The sequence below is a fragment of the Urocampus carinirostris genome, chromosome 7, assembly GCF_059441175.1.
Source record: "Urocampus carinirostris isolate Australia breed hairy pipefish chromosome 7, RoL_Ucar_1.0, whole genome shotgun sequence".
Taxonomy (NCBI): Eukaryota; Metazoa; Chordata; class Actinopteri; order Syngnathiformes; family Syngnathidae; genus Urocampus; species Urocampus carinirostris.
Window position 1 is genome coordinate 31,756,657 of NC_142355.1, and position 17,184 is coordinate 31,773,840.

General features: G+C 38.2%; 1 protein-coding gene across 1 annotated transcript in view; it reads right to left on the bottom strand.

Annotated features, from left to right (window-relative positions):
* Positions 1-5,090: 5,090 nt before the first annotated feature.
* Positions 5,091-17,184, bottom strand: part of tubgcp6 (tubulin gamma complex component 6) — a 66,319-nt gene continuing 54,225 nt past the window's right edge. Inside the window, exons 21-26 of the mRNA XM_088340573.1 lie at positions 14,555-14,696; positions 14,290-14,484; positions 11,186-11,318; positions 9,516-9,729; positions 7,484-7,677; positions 5,091-5,337 (exon numbers count right to left, since the gene is read on the bottom strand). Coding sequence (XP_088196699.1) covers positions 5,246-5,337; positions 7,484-7,677; positions 9,516-9,729; positions 11,186-11,318; positions 14,290-14,484; positions 14,555-14,696 — 970 coding nt within the window. The 3' untranslated portion in view covers positions 5,091-5,245. The remainder of the gene's footprint in view (positions 5,338-7,483; positions 7,678-9,515; positions 9,730-11,185; positions 11,319-14,289; positions 14,485-14,554; positions 14,697-17,184) is intronic.

The window sequence follows — 17,184 nt, forward strand, 5'->3', positions numbered from 1 at the left end:
GCTGAAGAGACAATAGCTGGAGTTGGTTAGAGCTGGTGTAAGCGGTTAATGGGATAAACTTCTGAAAAGGCCAGTAAAATATTGCAAGAGCAAATGTTCGGACCCTCAATCACAGAATGATCACTTGCTTTTGAGGTTTTGAGCTAAATTTTCAAACTAGGGTTCAGGGTTTTGAGCGAGGGTTTCAGCCTCATTATAAGGTTATAAAGTCCTTTTAGGGGTCGGAACTTGGGTTTTGGCCTTAAACTAGGGTTTTAAAGCGCTTTTAAGGTATACAGCTAGGGTTTCGTTCGAAGGTTAACCTTTTCAAGAGCTTTTAGGGTTTCAAACTAGGATTTTGCCTCAAACCTTTGAAGCCATTTTGAGGTTTTGATTAAGTGTTTCAGCCTCACATTAGGGTTTTAAAGCGCTTTTAGGGTTTTGACCTAGAGTTTCAAACTAGGGTTCCAGCCTCAAACTAAGGCTTAAAAGCCTTTTCAGGGTTTCAAGCTTTGTTTTCCAACTGGGGTTTTAAACGCTTTTAAGGTATAGGTAGGTTCCAAACTATGGTTTCCGCTTTAAATTTTGGTTTTAAACCCCTTTTAAGGTTGTGATTTAGGGTTTCAAACTGGGGTGTCGGCATTAAGTTATGGTTTCAAAGCACATTGGGGGATTTGAGCTAGGGTTTCAGCCTCAATTTTAGGTTTGAAGCCCTTTTCGGGCTTCAAACGTAAACCACTTTTACTGTTTCAATATAGGGTTTTAAGCTAGATTTAGCATTAGTAGCAAGAAAATTAAAACAGTTGGAAAAAACAAAACGAAATGATGCCTGAATCAAAAGGGTTAGCTGTAGGTGAAGGACACTTTAGGAGAAAGCCTGCATGGCTATCAATAACATCTAGCAGTGAGCCATAGCCTGCAGCAAAGTGGCTCACATGAGAGGCTAGAGAAGGAAACGGTGAGGAAAATAATCTTTGAAATTGTCAACCATCACATGCAGAGCTCAACTTTTGCTACAGTCGCAAAATGGTCATTCGGGCTTCCGTAGTAGCAAAACATGTCAGCAATTTCAAGTCGTGTAAAATGAATACAAATTTCTAAACCTACATGTCCTAAACAAATCCTGTTTAGAGATAGTCCACGTGTTTTGCTTATTATTTAAATTGAAGCATATTTACACCACTAGGGATTGCTACATATTACACATTTGTCTCTTTAAAGGCATTTGGCTTGCATGAGATTGTGCTGTAACACCCTGTTTGTTGTTTTCTTTTTTAGAGCTCTCTTTGAACATGTGTCAGCTCCTGTGTGATTTTGACAAATTAAAACATAAGCTCTCCAAGTCGCATTTGGCATTAGTTTGCTGCTCTTTAACAGATTCATAAAATTAGTCAAGGGTGGTTCATTTTCCAAATTAACAACCTTAGACTGGCAATATTCTATTAAATGTATTTTTTCAATAGCAGAGCAGGCCTGATGGTCCATGTTTAGAGGTGAGAATGGGTTATGGCTTTGATTGGGTGTAGGGTTAGAGCAGGGGTCAGGAACCTATGGCTCACGAGCCGTATATGGCTCTTTTCACGTGTACGTATGGCTTGGAGACTAAATTCAATCCATTCAAATTTTCACAATGACATTCCCATTTTGTGTGAGTGAAGCTAAAACAGTGCACATAATGCAGAAACACCACATTTTTTGTGGTAATCCAGTATACGTAGGGATTATTTTTTAACTATAGTATAAAGTCAATGTGTCACACCCACACCCAAAAAAAAATGTACATCGCTATGGTATCCTCTATAGCAGTGGTTCCCATAGTGGGCAGTAGGTTTTGTAGTAAGTGATGGAGTTTTAGCTCTTGGAGTTTTAATTGCGCAGACCAATCCGAGGCAAGTTTTAATAATAGCACAAGCCAATAAACACGAGTCAAAGTTTGGAAGCACCACACTATGCCACACCCATAATGTGAGCTTATTGAGTGTCATGGCGGACTCCGTAAACATAGTCCCAGAGTCAACAAACGAGAAGGAAATAAAGCTTGCATTGAAGAGGGGCGGTACATCACTTGTTTGGGCCTATTTTGGTTTTGATGAAGCGAACGTGGCACAGAAGAAAACGCCCGTTGCAGAATTTGCTTTCGCGTAGTTGCTAGGTCCAGAGGAAACATAAGCCAATTGTACCAGCACCTTAAAGATGATCACGGCATGTAAAAAGGATTACAAGTAAAAGACGAGGAAAGTGCATCTACAGGTGGACTGAGAGGTAAACAAACCCCCATCAAAGCGGCATTTGGGACCTTCGCGACATATGAGAAAAGTTTGCAAAGGCACAAAGAAATAACCAATGCTGTGACTAGCTAAAAATATCTAATGGTGTCCAACCCTAAAACTGCATTTTTGATTAGAGGTCACTTTTTATTTATACAATATGAATAAGTGAAATGTTATAATAAGAGTAATAAATAGCAGTAGTGATAATACGTTAGCAGGAATGGTGGTGAGCCAAGGGGACACCAGTCTGCCAAAGATTTGGAACCATTGCTCTATAACAGGGGTCGGGAACCTATGGCTCGCGAGCCATATATGGCTCTTTCTACGAGTACCTATGGCTCAGAGACCAATTTGATTGCATGCAAAATTTCTCCATCTTGTTCAAAACCGGGAATGTCTATGCTATTCAGGTACACGTAAAGCCAAACCAAAGCTAAATGCAAAGGAAACACTTCGCAGTATATATAGGGCACGTTTTTCACTACAATTTACAGTCAAGGTGTCACACAAAAAAAGGGGGGAAAAAAACTCGTTTTGGCTGTACAACGCTAAAGAATCCTTTATTTAAAAGTTCACTATATAATCTGTGTTTGGTGTTCAGATACTTTATGATGAATCCACAGAACTGTAAATACGCCAAAACACCGGAAGAGAACTTAGTCATTTGATTGGGTGAGTGGGAGGGATGGGTGGAGCTATGCAAAAAGTACAAGCATTCCCTCCCATCTCTCGCCAAAGGTAAGCACATAAGGCTCCCTATTCTCAGAATGTTGTGACGTTTTTACAAAATAAATGCTTGCATCTGGTTTTGAAACCAATATGTATGAAAAAAAGGGTCAAAAGGAGTTTAACCGATCTTGAGTAATTGCAAGAAAGAGACAAGTTTAAAGTGGTCTGTTTGTTGAATTTGGGACAGGTGCTCTGGCATTATTCTCTTTTCATAATTTTTATCAAATCATCAAAAATAAATGTGCTGAAGACTAAGCTTTTGTCTGGGGCACGGGTTTAGTAATTTAGTAAATTTGTCTCATAATATATGGTGTGGCTCTTTCCCAAAATAAAATTAATATTTTTTGCTTTTATGGCTCTTTGAGTCAAAAAGGTTCCCGACCCCTGCTCTATACGGTAGCTCATTAAATAATCAGTGTTCACTGCTAAGCCACTTTATGATGAAAATCCACATAAAAAACTAAATATGCCAGAAGAGCACCCAGAGCTATTTGATTGGGTAAGCAGTAGGGATGGGTGGAGCTATGCAGAGAGCACAAGCACGCCCTCCTGTCTCTCGCTTTGCGCCGTCTGCGCTGAAGGGAAATAGGTTGCCATTTTAGTTTGCAGAATTTGGTGATGGTTTTACAAAATAGTAACCGCATTTACCTTGTTTTGTAACCAGTATTTATGAAAACAATGAACTGTTACTAGTCAGAGCTAGGGTTATATTAGGGTTTTGTTTGGATAAGGATTTGGGTTTTGGCTGTAACTAGGGGTATGGTTTTGGTTGGAGCTAAGGTTTCAGTTCTGGTTTTAACTAGGGTTATGGTTGTGGTTGGAGCAAGGGTTAGAGTTTTGGTCAAACTATGTAACCGTACTGGTAGCTGAATTGGTAAGATACCTGTATCACACCCACAGAATTTTGAGTTCAATGCCCAGTCAAGACATTGCTGATTTTGGTTGAAACTTGGAGTAGGTTTTTGGTTGCGCGAACATAAACCCTAATCCTAGAATTTGTATTGCCTTGACTGAGAATAGAACCCCGGATGCTGTGACTGTGACTAGGGCAGCATACGCTCAGGTTGAGCACTCGTATTGGGATCAAGAGGTCGCGGGTTCGATTCCCGGCTCCTCTGTGTTATATGTCGAAGTGTTCTCGGGCAAGACACTGAATCCAATGCCCCCAATAAGCAGGTAGGCGCCTTGCATGGCTGACTCCCTAACGGTGTGTGAGTGTGTGCGTGAATGGGTAAGTGTAAAGCACATTGAAAAGCGTTTTGGGAGGTCTTCATTGACATGAAAAGCGCTATATAAATGCAGACCATTTACCATTTACTGTAATACACAAACTATGCAATTTGAGCTACCAATTTTCTCTGTGAACCCAACCAAAACTCTTAACTCTTGGGTTAAAGTTTTAGTTGGAGCTTGGGTTAAGGTTAGATTTTTGCTTCAAATCTGTAACAGTACTGTTAGCGCAAATGGTACAACGCTTGCATTGCATTCGTATGTTGGTGAGGTTGATCCCCAGTCAAGGCGGTACAATTCTATATGTAGGGTTTTGGTTGGGGTTAGGGTGTTTGGGTGCTTCAACAAAAAACCTAATTCTAGAATTTGTACTGCCTTAACTGAGGTTTCAACCCAAGACCTTTAAGAGAATTACAGGTATCTTAACAGTTAGATCACCAATTCTAACCCTTACCAAAACTATAACACTAGCACCCACAACCCTGTGTGCGAAAGAGAGGGATCCTACCGGTTGAGATACCAGTGATTGCTGAAAACCATAACCAGCTCCAACCCTAACCCTAGCTGTAACCAAATTCACAAAGCGATGTACCGGTAATTGTTCATATGCAATAATGCTGGCAAGTTTGAATTTTGTATATTTTAAGGTGCACCAAATTATTTGTTGTTGTTGAGAAAATGCCATAAGGACCACCAAAAAACACATTAATACACATGGTAATGTGAAAACATTGTAAAATATGGTGTTGATATTCTATGTCATTCTAGTCTAGAAGAGTAGAATGTCTTTCCGGGGGAAGTCAACAAAACCAAATTTGCTAAATCAGCTTTTTGACTGCCTATTGAAAGATGGTAGTACTATGTTTTAGGAATATAACCACATTTTACTTGCTAAAAATCAATTTTATTCGTGCACAAAATCCATCCTCCTTTCTTTAATTAAAATCTTAATGACTCAATTTTACAAACTATCCATTCATTTCAGTTCCATCAAGAAGTTCTTCATTGCCATCGAAGCTAATGCTGTAAGTCGAGCCTCAAGAGTCTTTGTAGTAGTTGTTGAAATTGATACGAAGGAGGAAGTCTTCCAAATGAGGTTGGTAGCCTCGGTTTACCATCTTGGTTACCACTGAAGAAGAAGAAAAAAACAAATGTTCATCATAGGGCTGCAACAACAAATTGATAGATAGATAGATAGATACTTTATTCATCCCCGAAGAGAAATTCACAAATTGATCACATCGATTGAAATCATTTATTAAATCATTGCAAATAACAGCATTGAATTTAAGTAGTACCCCTACCCATTTTTGGTAATGGCCGTATTTGTGTATAATACCCCTAAACATACATAGTTCTACATTAATTGTTAACGATTTAAGGTGTGGTAACTGAGTCATTTCTGAAAAGAATTATTTTCAACCACTCTAAATGCTTTTTGGCATCAGAACTATCTCTACACATATGTTTATGGACAATAAAATCACTACTGTAATTCGACAAAAAACAATTATGCAACATGCATACAGTATACAACAGGGGTGTTAAACAGACGGCCGGCGGGCCAGATCAGGCCCGCTAAGGGATCGAATCCGGCCAGCGAGACAACGTAAATATGTCCACTTGATGTGGCCAAAGGCAGGTGCCTCTTACAAAGACGCTGAAGTTCTCTCTCTCTCTCTCTGTCTCTGTCTCTCTATCTCTTTCTCTTTTTTTTGCTTTCCCTCTCTCGCTTTTCGCTTTCCCTCTCTCTTGCTTGCTATTTGCTTTCCCTCTCTCGCTTTTCACTTTCTCTCGCTCTCTCTGGCTTTTTGTTCTCTCTCTCTCTCTCTCTCTCTCTCTCGCTTGCTCTCACTCTCTTACTTTCCCCTCTCTCGCTCTCACTTTCCCCTTCTTTCTTTCTCTCTCTTTTGCTTTTTGCTCTCTCTCTTGCGTTTCCCTCTTTCTCGCTTACCCTCTCTTTTGCTTGCTACTTGCTTTTCCTCTCTCGCGCTTTTCGCTTTCGCTTGCTCTCTCTCGTTTGCTTTTCGCTTTCTCTCTCGCTCTGACTTTTCCCCTTCTTTCTTTCTCTCTCTTTTGCTTTCTGCTCTCTCTCTCTTGCTTTCCCCTCTCTCGCTCTCCCCTTCTCCCTTTCTCTCATCTACTAGTTCGGCCCCCGAGAGAATGTTTGTCCTATCGTGTGGCCCCCGAGGTAAAACAAGTTTGACACCCCTGGTATATACTGTATATTTACATAAAACACAATTTGGAAATTTTCATATCACATAACTAAAGCCTCGAACGTTCAATAAGTCATTTCGGACTTTAAAAAAAAAAACAAAAAAAAAAACATTTCAACAACTAAAAATGTCAGCGGTGTGGTACTTTAATGCATCACAGAGGGCCTGAATTAGTGGACCATACTTTGGCGGCTTTGACGTCTTATACTGTTTACAGTGTCTCCAAAATAGAGGTAAGATCTTGAGCCCGGGTTTCGTCTTAAATGTCAATCATTATGTCGGGCCGGGATTCTCTCTCACTGTTTTGTTTTCTTCGTGGATGATCTACACAGCATGCACTTACGTTTCCTCAAGTAATTATTTAGAGGACTGCTTCCTAATTTGACTTAAATAATATTATTCTGATGTAACTGTAATTTAACTTGAATGACACACTTGGGCGCTGCCGAAATGCGTTCTTTGGCGCCCAAGTTATAATGTTCAAATAAGTCTATCATAAAGCACGTGTTTGCATAACTATCAGTTTAACTCCAAATCAGTAAATACTAAGAATTTTTCATCCGCGCTGTCACGGTAAAAGATGCGATGCTTCCTCTTTCCACCTCCCTCACGTCAGACATTAGTTCCGCTTCTTGCTGATAGTTTACAAGCTTTACAAACTTCATTTCAATATTTGCATCTTGTCACCTGCAGAATATCATATTCTTTTCAGTGCCATTTCGTTCAGTTTGAAATGCTCACTCCAGCGCCAAAGTACTTAAGGCGCTGAAGTAAAGCTTCAGGTTTACTCCGGGCTTGGTCCCTTAAATCAAGTCATTCGGTCTGGTTCGGGCTTATGCACCAGCTGTTGTAGGTAAGAAACCTTGAAGGACAAAGCCTGAGCAGCTAACAATAAGATCTAGCAACCAACCACAGCCTGCAGCCAAGAGGCTCACATGAGTGGCTAGAGAAGGAAACATCGGGACAAGACCAAGATACCTTAATTATACATGCCTTGTGCGGTAAGTGGCCATTAAGTGGTAAAAGCACCACCGAAAAACGAGCTGTTTCTCTCACCTTTAAAGAGGAAGTGCGAGTAGTACTTAAAAGTGTTGTACGACTGCTGCATAGCGATGAAGCTCGGGTGCACCGCCTCCCCCTGGTGGCTGCTCCAGGGAAGCTCGATCAGCTGCGCTCGGAATTTCAGGATCAGACTGAAGATGCTGTGGATGATGTTCATCACCGAAGCCGCTTTTTCCGTCAACAGAGCCCTGACCGACAAAAACAGTGAGATTTGTCGCCCTCTTGTGGTCGTTGATATGAAAGCAACCTATTTTTGACACTTTGAGGCGCAAAACCCCAAATTAGTTTTATAGTATTAGAGTTATATATAACAGGGATTGAACCGAAGTTGCAGTGGTGACAGTGCCGACATTTAACCACTAGACCATCAGTGATACAGACGACATACGAAAAAGCATTAGGTTTTATCTCATTATATTATTATTTTTTTCCCACGGTGCAAGAATTGCTACAGAATGGAAAAAACAGAATTTTCGCGCCAAAAGCTATAAACAAACGCAAAGTCCGATTTATCTTTAGATACACCAAAGAATTGTTCTTTTTTGTGTTTATATCTTTTAGAATACTTTTGGGGGTTTCTTTGTTCTCTAACATTACTTTCTGGCAGGGTGAGTAAAAATAGTAATAATTACATAAAATCCAATGCCTTTTCATGTCATCTGTATTAACAGTGGTCTTCTGTTTGGATTCCGGCCCTCTCACTAGAGCGATACTGGAAACTTTTGTATCGATCCGATCCAATTAAATACTGGGTAGTATCGTTCGATTCCGATACCAATAGTTTTTTCTTGGAAAGGTCGTAATCGAGAGAGCACAAATATTTGAAAGCAATACATATATATATATATATATATATATATATATATGTTTCTTATTGTTTTTATTAAATAAATGTAATTCTAACTTTAACAATATAAAAATAGAAATATTTCTTGAATAATTGTTTCAAAACAAAAGTCAAGGAGTCAAACAAAAAAGCAGCAATGTAATGAAAATACAAATGCTGTCTAAGAATGTCAACTAAAGAAGTAAAACAAACATTCCATTGCGCAATATCTAATAAATGAAGTAATGCTAATTAAGTGTCGATTGTCTCTCATTGGTTCTGTTGCCATAGTGACAACAGATTTTGCTTAGTAACAGTAACCCGTTTACATTTTTTTGTTGTAAGTTGTTGCTCTCTGCAAGGTGAGCATTTTACATGTGTTTATGTCAATTTGTGGTGTTGCCACAGTAGCACACCACTTTACCACATACATGATACTGGAATAATATGCAGACTGTTCTTCCTGTTTGCCTGTCATTTTTAGTTTCTGGTAAAGCTGGGCACGAAGCTTTGACCCTCTTTTCTGCCTGCCAGGCAGGATGCAGAAGCAGGCCAGGTAGGGAAAGGTCTTTAATCGGTGCCCGTCAGTCATAATTCAGGCATAAATTAAGAAAGTGGCCAAGGGTGCTTTGTGAGAGAGAGGGCTGCACTTTCTAAATAGAAAAGCGGCGCTTTAAGGAAATTAGTGGGGAAGCGATTTATCAATCCCAGGACAATAGTATCAATCAGATCCATGTACTTGCTCAGTTGATATTGATGTTTGGATCGATCCGCGGTTAGACACGAATGGTAACTTTTACTGTAGTTTTGGTTCCATGCGATTTATAGTCCAGTGCGCCTTGTACAGGGTTGCTAGAGGTTAAAGCAAGTTAAATTCAAGATTTTTATGGCCTTTTGATTTGAAATTTATGACAAAGATAATGAAAAATAATGGAAACACACTAAACAAAACAATAAGCACATATTTCCTCACATCATACATCCTGCCTTGTACTCATTACCTGACACAGCTTTTAGCTATAGCCAAAAACCTTAAATTTATGGACAAAAGTAAATAAATCTGTCCCTAGTTGCTATATGTATAGTGGGTAGAGCTAAGACATGCGTCCGACTGAAAGCACATCACCGTTTTGACACCAAAGGAAATACACGACAAAAGACTATTTAAGGGTTAAAATACGGCAATTCGAGTGTAGTGACCTGAAGATGGCCCGGTTGAGGTAGTCTGCGTGTGTGCGGTGAATGGCGTCCAGGTCACCGGCGGCGGCCATCTTGGCGGTGAATTCGCTCCACGACACCTGCAGGATCTGGTTGGCGATGTAACCTTGGATGACCTTGACAAAATGTTGCATCTCGTGCCGGTAGAGCTGAAGCTGCCGGAACTGCACCGACAGACCGGCCCCTTTCACCACCGCTGAGGCGGAAAAAAAGTGGGTTGTGAAAAAGTCTTGATTGACAATTAATCAGTTAAAGCTTTAAAGCATTCTTGAGTTAATGCAGCTTTAACGATTTAACTGGGAGACATCATCACTCACGTATTTATGCTTACGATGCTTGTTCATGCTTAGTCTTTTGCTTTTGACCCAAGACTTAAAGCAGGTTTAACTTCAGTTAAAGCGTTAATCGTCAAATGTTTTAAGTTTATCTCTAAAATAAGGCTTTATAGCAGTTTTGACATTATTAGTCCCACTTTATGCTTTTTTTTTTGTCACAGAGTTCCATCTTTACAGCTTTAACTCAAGTTAAAGCTTTAACTATCAAATGTTACAAGTTTCTCTCTGAGAAATAGCTTCCAAGCTGCTCGAAAGCTTGAGCTCTTTGACACCATTTGCTACAAAATGATGCTTTCAAAATCAAAATTTGAAGGCTTTAACCTAAGAAAGCATCTTCGCAACGATGACTACAGTTAAAGTGTGAACTGCTTCAATGTGAAAAACTGTCTAGAAAATAAAGATGAGAGCAGTTTTATAGATTAAATACAAAATGTAATTTTACTCCATAATATAAGGCTTTATTCCAAGAGTTCTAGGCGTTTTAGGTTTGAACTACGGAAGGTTAAAGCTTTGACTTCCAACAGCATTAATTGTGGCCAGTGCTTTCAAAATTAAAGCATATAATTGCTTATTTCAAGATATTTTATCCAATTTCTTGAATAAAATACAAAAAAAAAAAACCAACTGCGACTATATGAATTACATTTTTTCTACCAAGAATGAAAACAAAAACAAATGAATTTATATTCCAGATAACAAAATGTAGTTTGTTTCAAATACACACTTTTTGTTTAATTAGAAAAACAATATATCTTGAAGAAAAATTATACATATAAGGTTATCCCTTTATTGTAGCATCCGCCCACTAACTCTGCCGTACCAGCTCGTGTCACACCAAAAGGTCAATAACATTTCGTTTTTACGTTACAACTATTTATATTATTCATCATGCACACTTAATTATATATAACTAGTACTTGCTGTATACTATTTTATTATTTAAATTCCCCCGCTATCCACAAATTTCACCTTACAAACCCCACCTTCAGCACGTATTAATGTAGTATTCCGGGATACTTCTGCAATCGAACATGGACGGTGACATTTTACTCCGCTCGTGACATTTTCTGACGATTGTATTAAGGCTGTTTTGTTTTTTTTTGCAACGGCGGAATCAATGTTAACGATGTTTTTTCACGTTTGCGCTGAGGGATAAGCATCGACTTTCCCGCTACGCTATTTTCGTAAAAGGACAAGGCTCCTTGTGATCACAGCAAGCCGTCGCTGATCAATATGTCTGAAAACGCAAAAAAAAAAAAAAAAACTTGGATACCGATACATCCTAATCCTTCTCATAATGCAAGGGGGCGCTCTCACCCGTTCTCTTAAGGTGGAACCAAACGTCTTGCAAGCTCCACAACATGTGCTTAAGCTGCAACTGGAAGGAAAAGAGTCGGTTGTACTTGTTCATGCAGCTTTCGGTGATGATGATGTTGAGGGGCCAGTCCACCTGGGGGCGCCCAAAAAAAAAAAAACAGTTACTATGATAACACCAAGTCAAGTCATGTTTATTTGTGACGCCCGTAATCACAAAGAGTCTCAAAGGGCTGCACAGACCACAGATTATTGCAAACCACAGACTGTTATGACACCATACCCTGATCTAAAACCTACATGAGGGCAAATAATACACAGATATTGTCAACATGAAATATAGGTTATTCACATCTGGAATTGTAAATGTCAGTCAAAGAAGGTAGTGGGTTACCAATGATATTTTGTGCAGTGTTAGTCCCCCTCCGCAGCCTCTTCCTGTCTGCTACTGTGTAGTCTAAGCAAAATTAAGACCCTAACTAGTTACTTTACAATCTATTACACTGTGTGTTGTGTAACTAAATTGTTTTGGCAGCATATTTTTTGTATATAATAAATAATTATTTTTTTGTGTTTTTTACCGACTTGGCCATAGGGGGCAGTATATTACATTTATGACACATGTCAAGTCATGTTTATTTATATAGCACTTTATCACAAGAGGTCTCAAAGGGCTGCACAGACCACAGATTATTGCAAGCCTTAAACTATAAGTGCATCATCCCCTGATCTAAAACCTACATGAGGGCAAGGAAAAACTCAAAAATGAAACCTTGAGAAGGGACCGCAGTTCACTTGATTATAAAGGAAACAAAATTGGTGTCAGATCACCCTAAGGTAGGATGTCTCATCAGGGTACGACTTTTTGGCAAAAGAGAAAGAAATAGAGAAAGAAATTGAGAGAGGAAAAGACAAAGGGAGAGAGATAAAGAGAGAAATAATGGGAGAAGAGAAAAAGAAACAGAAAGGGAAAGAGATAGAGGGGGAGAAAAGAGAGAGAGAAAAAGAGTGTGAGAAAGAGAGAAAGTGAGAGAGCAAAAGAGAGGAATGGAAAAAGGATGATAGAAAGAAAAAACCAAGAAAAAGAGATTGAGAAAGAGAAAAAGTAAGAAGAGAAAAATAAGAGAGAAAATGAGAAAAACATGTAAGGTAGAGTGGGAGGGACAAGAGAAAAAGCGAGAGACAGATTTAGTTCAAATGCTATTTTTTGGTAGAACAAAAAACGACTGCCAAAATATAAATGCTTTATTATTTTTATGATTTATTTTGTCGTCATCATATTTTCTTGTACTTAAAAATGTTCTTCGTAGTGGATAAAGACTGACTAAAGGATAAAAGTTGTTAGAAAGAGTAGTGCCTGCCAGTATGTGTATTTCCATGTTTCATGTGACATACGATCTTTTTTCTTCTCAAATTATTTTACACACTGTATTCTTTTCTCTCTATTTGTTTAAATGTATTATTTTTTACATTTAATTATAATTACTTTTGTCATTTTTCATTTTGATATTTTTATTCTTATTTTTTTCAATTTTTTAAACACGCTCTATATTTATTTACATATTTTTAATTTAGTTTTTGGGTTAAAATTTTTGATTTTGATATTATGTTTTTGTCATTTTCATTTTGATTTTATAATTTGTAATTTACTAAGTATTAATATTAGTATGATTACTTATATTATTTTTAATAGTTGTTATGACTTATGTTAATAGTAATTGGCAATCTTAGCTAGTTATATATATTCCATATATTTTATTTTGATTCAGATTTATTTATTGTTAACGGAATGTCAAAACATTTTAGGTGGGGGAATTTTTATTTTAATGTATTTTTTTTAGTCAGAATTAAAATTTTGATATTAGAATATTTACATTTTTATCTTCTTTTTTTCTTTTTTTATCATTATTTCTTTTATTATCAATATTTACTTATTATTATAGTTTTTTAATAAAGAACTTTATTTTTACTATATCCTTTTTTTCAAATTATTACTATGATTATTTTATCATTACAAATTTTTAGATATTCCACACATTTTCCAAAATATAAATTTATTATTGTTAACAAAATGCCAGGGAAGGCTTTTTATTTTTTGGTGAACCTTTTAAAAGTTCGATATTATTATTTATTTGTTAATATTTCTATTCTGTCACTTTTATTACATTATTATTCTGATTTTGACATTTTATTTTTTTAAATGAAATTCATGACTGCTGTTATGTTTAGTAACGATTCTTACTATTGTTTTTTTTATTTGCAGATAAATATAAATATTTTAAATATAATTTAAAACACTTTATATACATTTATTAATGCAGAAGAGAACAACTTGAAAACAATTTCGCACAATTTATCTGTTTTGCATTTAATGTCAGGTGCCAGAAATGAGATAGTAAATCATGATTTTTGTTATATTAAACATTTTTATTAGAATTATTTTACTAAGATGAATACCAATAAATATAAATAAAAGCAGATCATTGTTTTATGATGATTGTTTTTGGTGAGGGCAGCACAGTTCTGAGGTTGTGAGATCAAACCTTCCTGTGTGGCGTTTGCATGTTCTCCTGCGTGGGTTTCCTTCGGGCACTCCCACATTCCAAAAACATGCATGTCAGGTGGATTGGCCGGTCCAAATTGTTGTTTTTGGTGAAATGAAGAACACAATGCCTAATATGGAGACATTTTCCATATCTGATAATGTTTTTCTTGAGTATTATTTTACGACAAAAACACGTCAAATTTATCGTATTTTCATTCTACTTTTGAACTGCCATCATTTTACTCATTTTTGTGACTACTAAGTATTTTTACTATTGGGAAATAATTTTGAGCACTTTTTTTATTAAATCTTTTTTTTGGGCTGCCTTTTAAGACTCTTTTGTGATTTAGGACTATACTGGGATCTGTGGCAACGGCCTTTACTTTTGAGGTTTTTGAGTTTTCCCTTGCCCTCATGTAGGTATTTGATCAGGGGATTGTGTCATAATAATAGTAGTTTGAAATAATCTGTGGTCTGTGCAGCCCTTTGAGACTCCTTGTGATTAAGGGCGTCCCAAATATACATGACATAATAATTTGGTTGAGGTTTGCACGAGGCGGACCTTGTATCTTAGCTCCAGACAGTTGAGCGCGTCGGGAGCGTGCGGGTGAAAGATGTCGGGCAGGAAGCGCAGAGCAAAAGTAAAGTTGGCGGCCAACGGCGTGTCACCGTGCAAGCTGTATTGCAATGCCTTGCTCAAGATGGAGTTGAGCGCCAGCGGTGTCAGAAGCTCGCCGGGCGTCTGCCTCGCGCTCAGCTGATGGAAACAAAAGCGTCATGGCGGTTTTCTTTTCAAAAGATTTTGAATGTACAAAAGGCGATGTTACCTTTTCAAAGAGACGATCGCTGAGCGATTGCGCAAACTCTCCGTCCTCCATCAACAGGAAGTGTCGCAGCGCCTCAAAGTGTCGCTCCACACCCAACTCCACAAAGAAGTAGTCCACCACTGCTTTGTTCACCAGGGACACACTGGAAAGGGAAATTGAGTTCTAATTAAAAGATGTTTCCCCAAAAAAGAACAAGACTCGATTTTGTCTTTGGAAGAGCTGCACCAAAATAGTTGCATAAGGAGCATAAGTCCCCCGGCCAAACTATGAAACAAAAACTGTGACTTATAGTCCGGAAAATACGGTATTTTACAAGATAATGCGCTTTGAAGACGGCCTGTCTCGTCTTTTACTTCCTGACTGTGACGTCATGTGAGGGACGCTGGCAATCCTAGCAAACCAGTCGCCATATTGGTTTACGCGTTAATTATTCAAAGACGTTACGAGTGTTTCAAGCCAAATTTTGGTAGTTTCTGTGGAGAGCGCTGAGGTGTTGTGTTGCTGATGGATGCGGTAGTGCAATGGTCCCCCTTGGTTCACCAGTGTATTCCTAATAGGTCCGAACAAGTGATGTACCGCCCTTCTTCGGTGAAAGCTTCGTTTCCTTCTCGTCTGACGCTCAATGAGCTTACACGGTCGGTGTGGCATAGTGAGGTGCTTCCAAAACTTTGAAACCAGCTTATTGGCTTGTGCCATGATTAAAACTTGCCTCTGATTGGTCGGCCCTTTTAAACCTCGAACAGTAACAATTGTGGTTGGCCAAAACTCCATCACTCACTACAAAACCGTGAAAAAACCACAGTGCTTTGCGGTTTCACAACCACACTACGTTCAAACTTCTGACTTTGACGTCGGACTGCCGCCCCCCTACTGCCCCCTTCTTCCTCACCGCCCCCCCAGATCTTTCCATTGCCCCCTTGGGGGGGCGGTACTGACTACTTTAGGAACCACTGCGGTAGTGGAACAACAAAGGGGAAGCAGCAAAAAGGAGCAAACTGGCACAAAATAAACCACACACAGATCTGCCCCCGGGCGCTTACAGATCAACCAAACACTACCGCAGCCTTGGCGGAAAAACATGAGGCTGGCTGACCCCAAATTAAAGCAGTGAGTAGCCAGGCTAAACAGGAGCCAGGAACAAAAAAATAACTAAGGCAACAAACGGGAACCTGGCCAGGAGTAAACCAATGTAGACTGCAGGCTAGCCAGCCAAACAACACACTATGTGCTAAACAGTGGCATAAAAAACAGGAAGCCCTCGGAAGTCCCAAAGCTAATGGGGAGCTAGATGGACAATGTTACACCAATCGCAGCGAAAAGCACAGACAAAAGATACAAAGAAGGATGTCACGCTGTAACGGAGGCAGGTAAACTTAACTATGCAGATTTTGGAGGTCAAAGAACACAGTCCAGAGAAAACAACCACAAGTCTCCCAGCGACACGGTAAGCAAAGTTCCAATTTCTCCAAGCAGAAATATGCAATTGCTGTTCATTATAAAGGCTGTCTGTTTTGAGCTGCCTCACAGTGTGTTAATGGGATTTGACATCGCACACCTGACATGTTTTTGGATCATGTGACCACTCAAGATGGAGACTATTGGCTGAGTGACAAAAAAAAAAAACCAAGCACATAATTACTACAATGCCGAAAGAAAACGAGAAAAATTGCAACACAGACGTGTCTTTTTGTGTTGTTGTCATTGGAGGTTATGTCATTGGTGGTTATGGACCAAATTGCATTCGCTTGTCATCGTTCCTCCAGGATTAAAGGAAACTTTAATGACCTGACATTGATGCTGATGATACGGAAGGAGAAGTGTAGCATTTTGCTAGATAACTTCCAATGCTGTTCAATGAGTATGCTGTAAATACTGAATACAGTACCAACTGTCAAACCTCCTATTATGTATTTCATGAATAATGTTGGCAAAAACGCAGATTAAATTTTCTGTTTAAAGGGTGTCATAAATGTTTCTAGACCACATTGCAGTGTCTTGTATTTATTTTGCATGCATTGAGGAAAAGAGCAGCTCGGTGTTTTTTTCTGTGCCACCATGAAACAAAAAAGAAAAGAAGAAGAGGCTGCACTTAAAAGCCACAGTGTTTAAAATGTAGTTAAAACAGTAGTGGTTTCTAGTCCAGAATTTACGGTAATTTCTTTCTTGTTTTATTTTTATCAATAAACTGTAGAAAACATTTCCTTCTTTTTTTAAACCCAGTGTAACAAAATAATTTTTGATTAATTTGTACATTTTTTTAAATGAACATTTGATCAAATTTGACCCAAAATCAGTGCATAATAAATTTAAAGGAAAATATTTAATAGAAAAAAAAACCTGATAAAAATAAACAAATCAAAAACTATGTATTCATATCTTTATTACAACATATTTTTAAAAAGTAAAAATAGTGGAATGCTGAGATCCGATCTGCTGCCTCAGTGGACATGTTTAAGTCTAAGCTTAAAACTCACTTCTACTCTACAGCATACGAATAACCTAAACTTCTTATATGTAATAACTTGTGAAGCCCTTTGAGACTATTTGTGATTAAGGGCTATACAAATAAAAATGACTTGACTTGACTTGAAATAAAAATTTTATAACAACAATAAATCATTAGTTAAAAT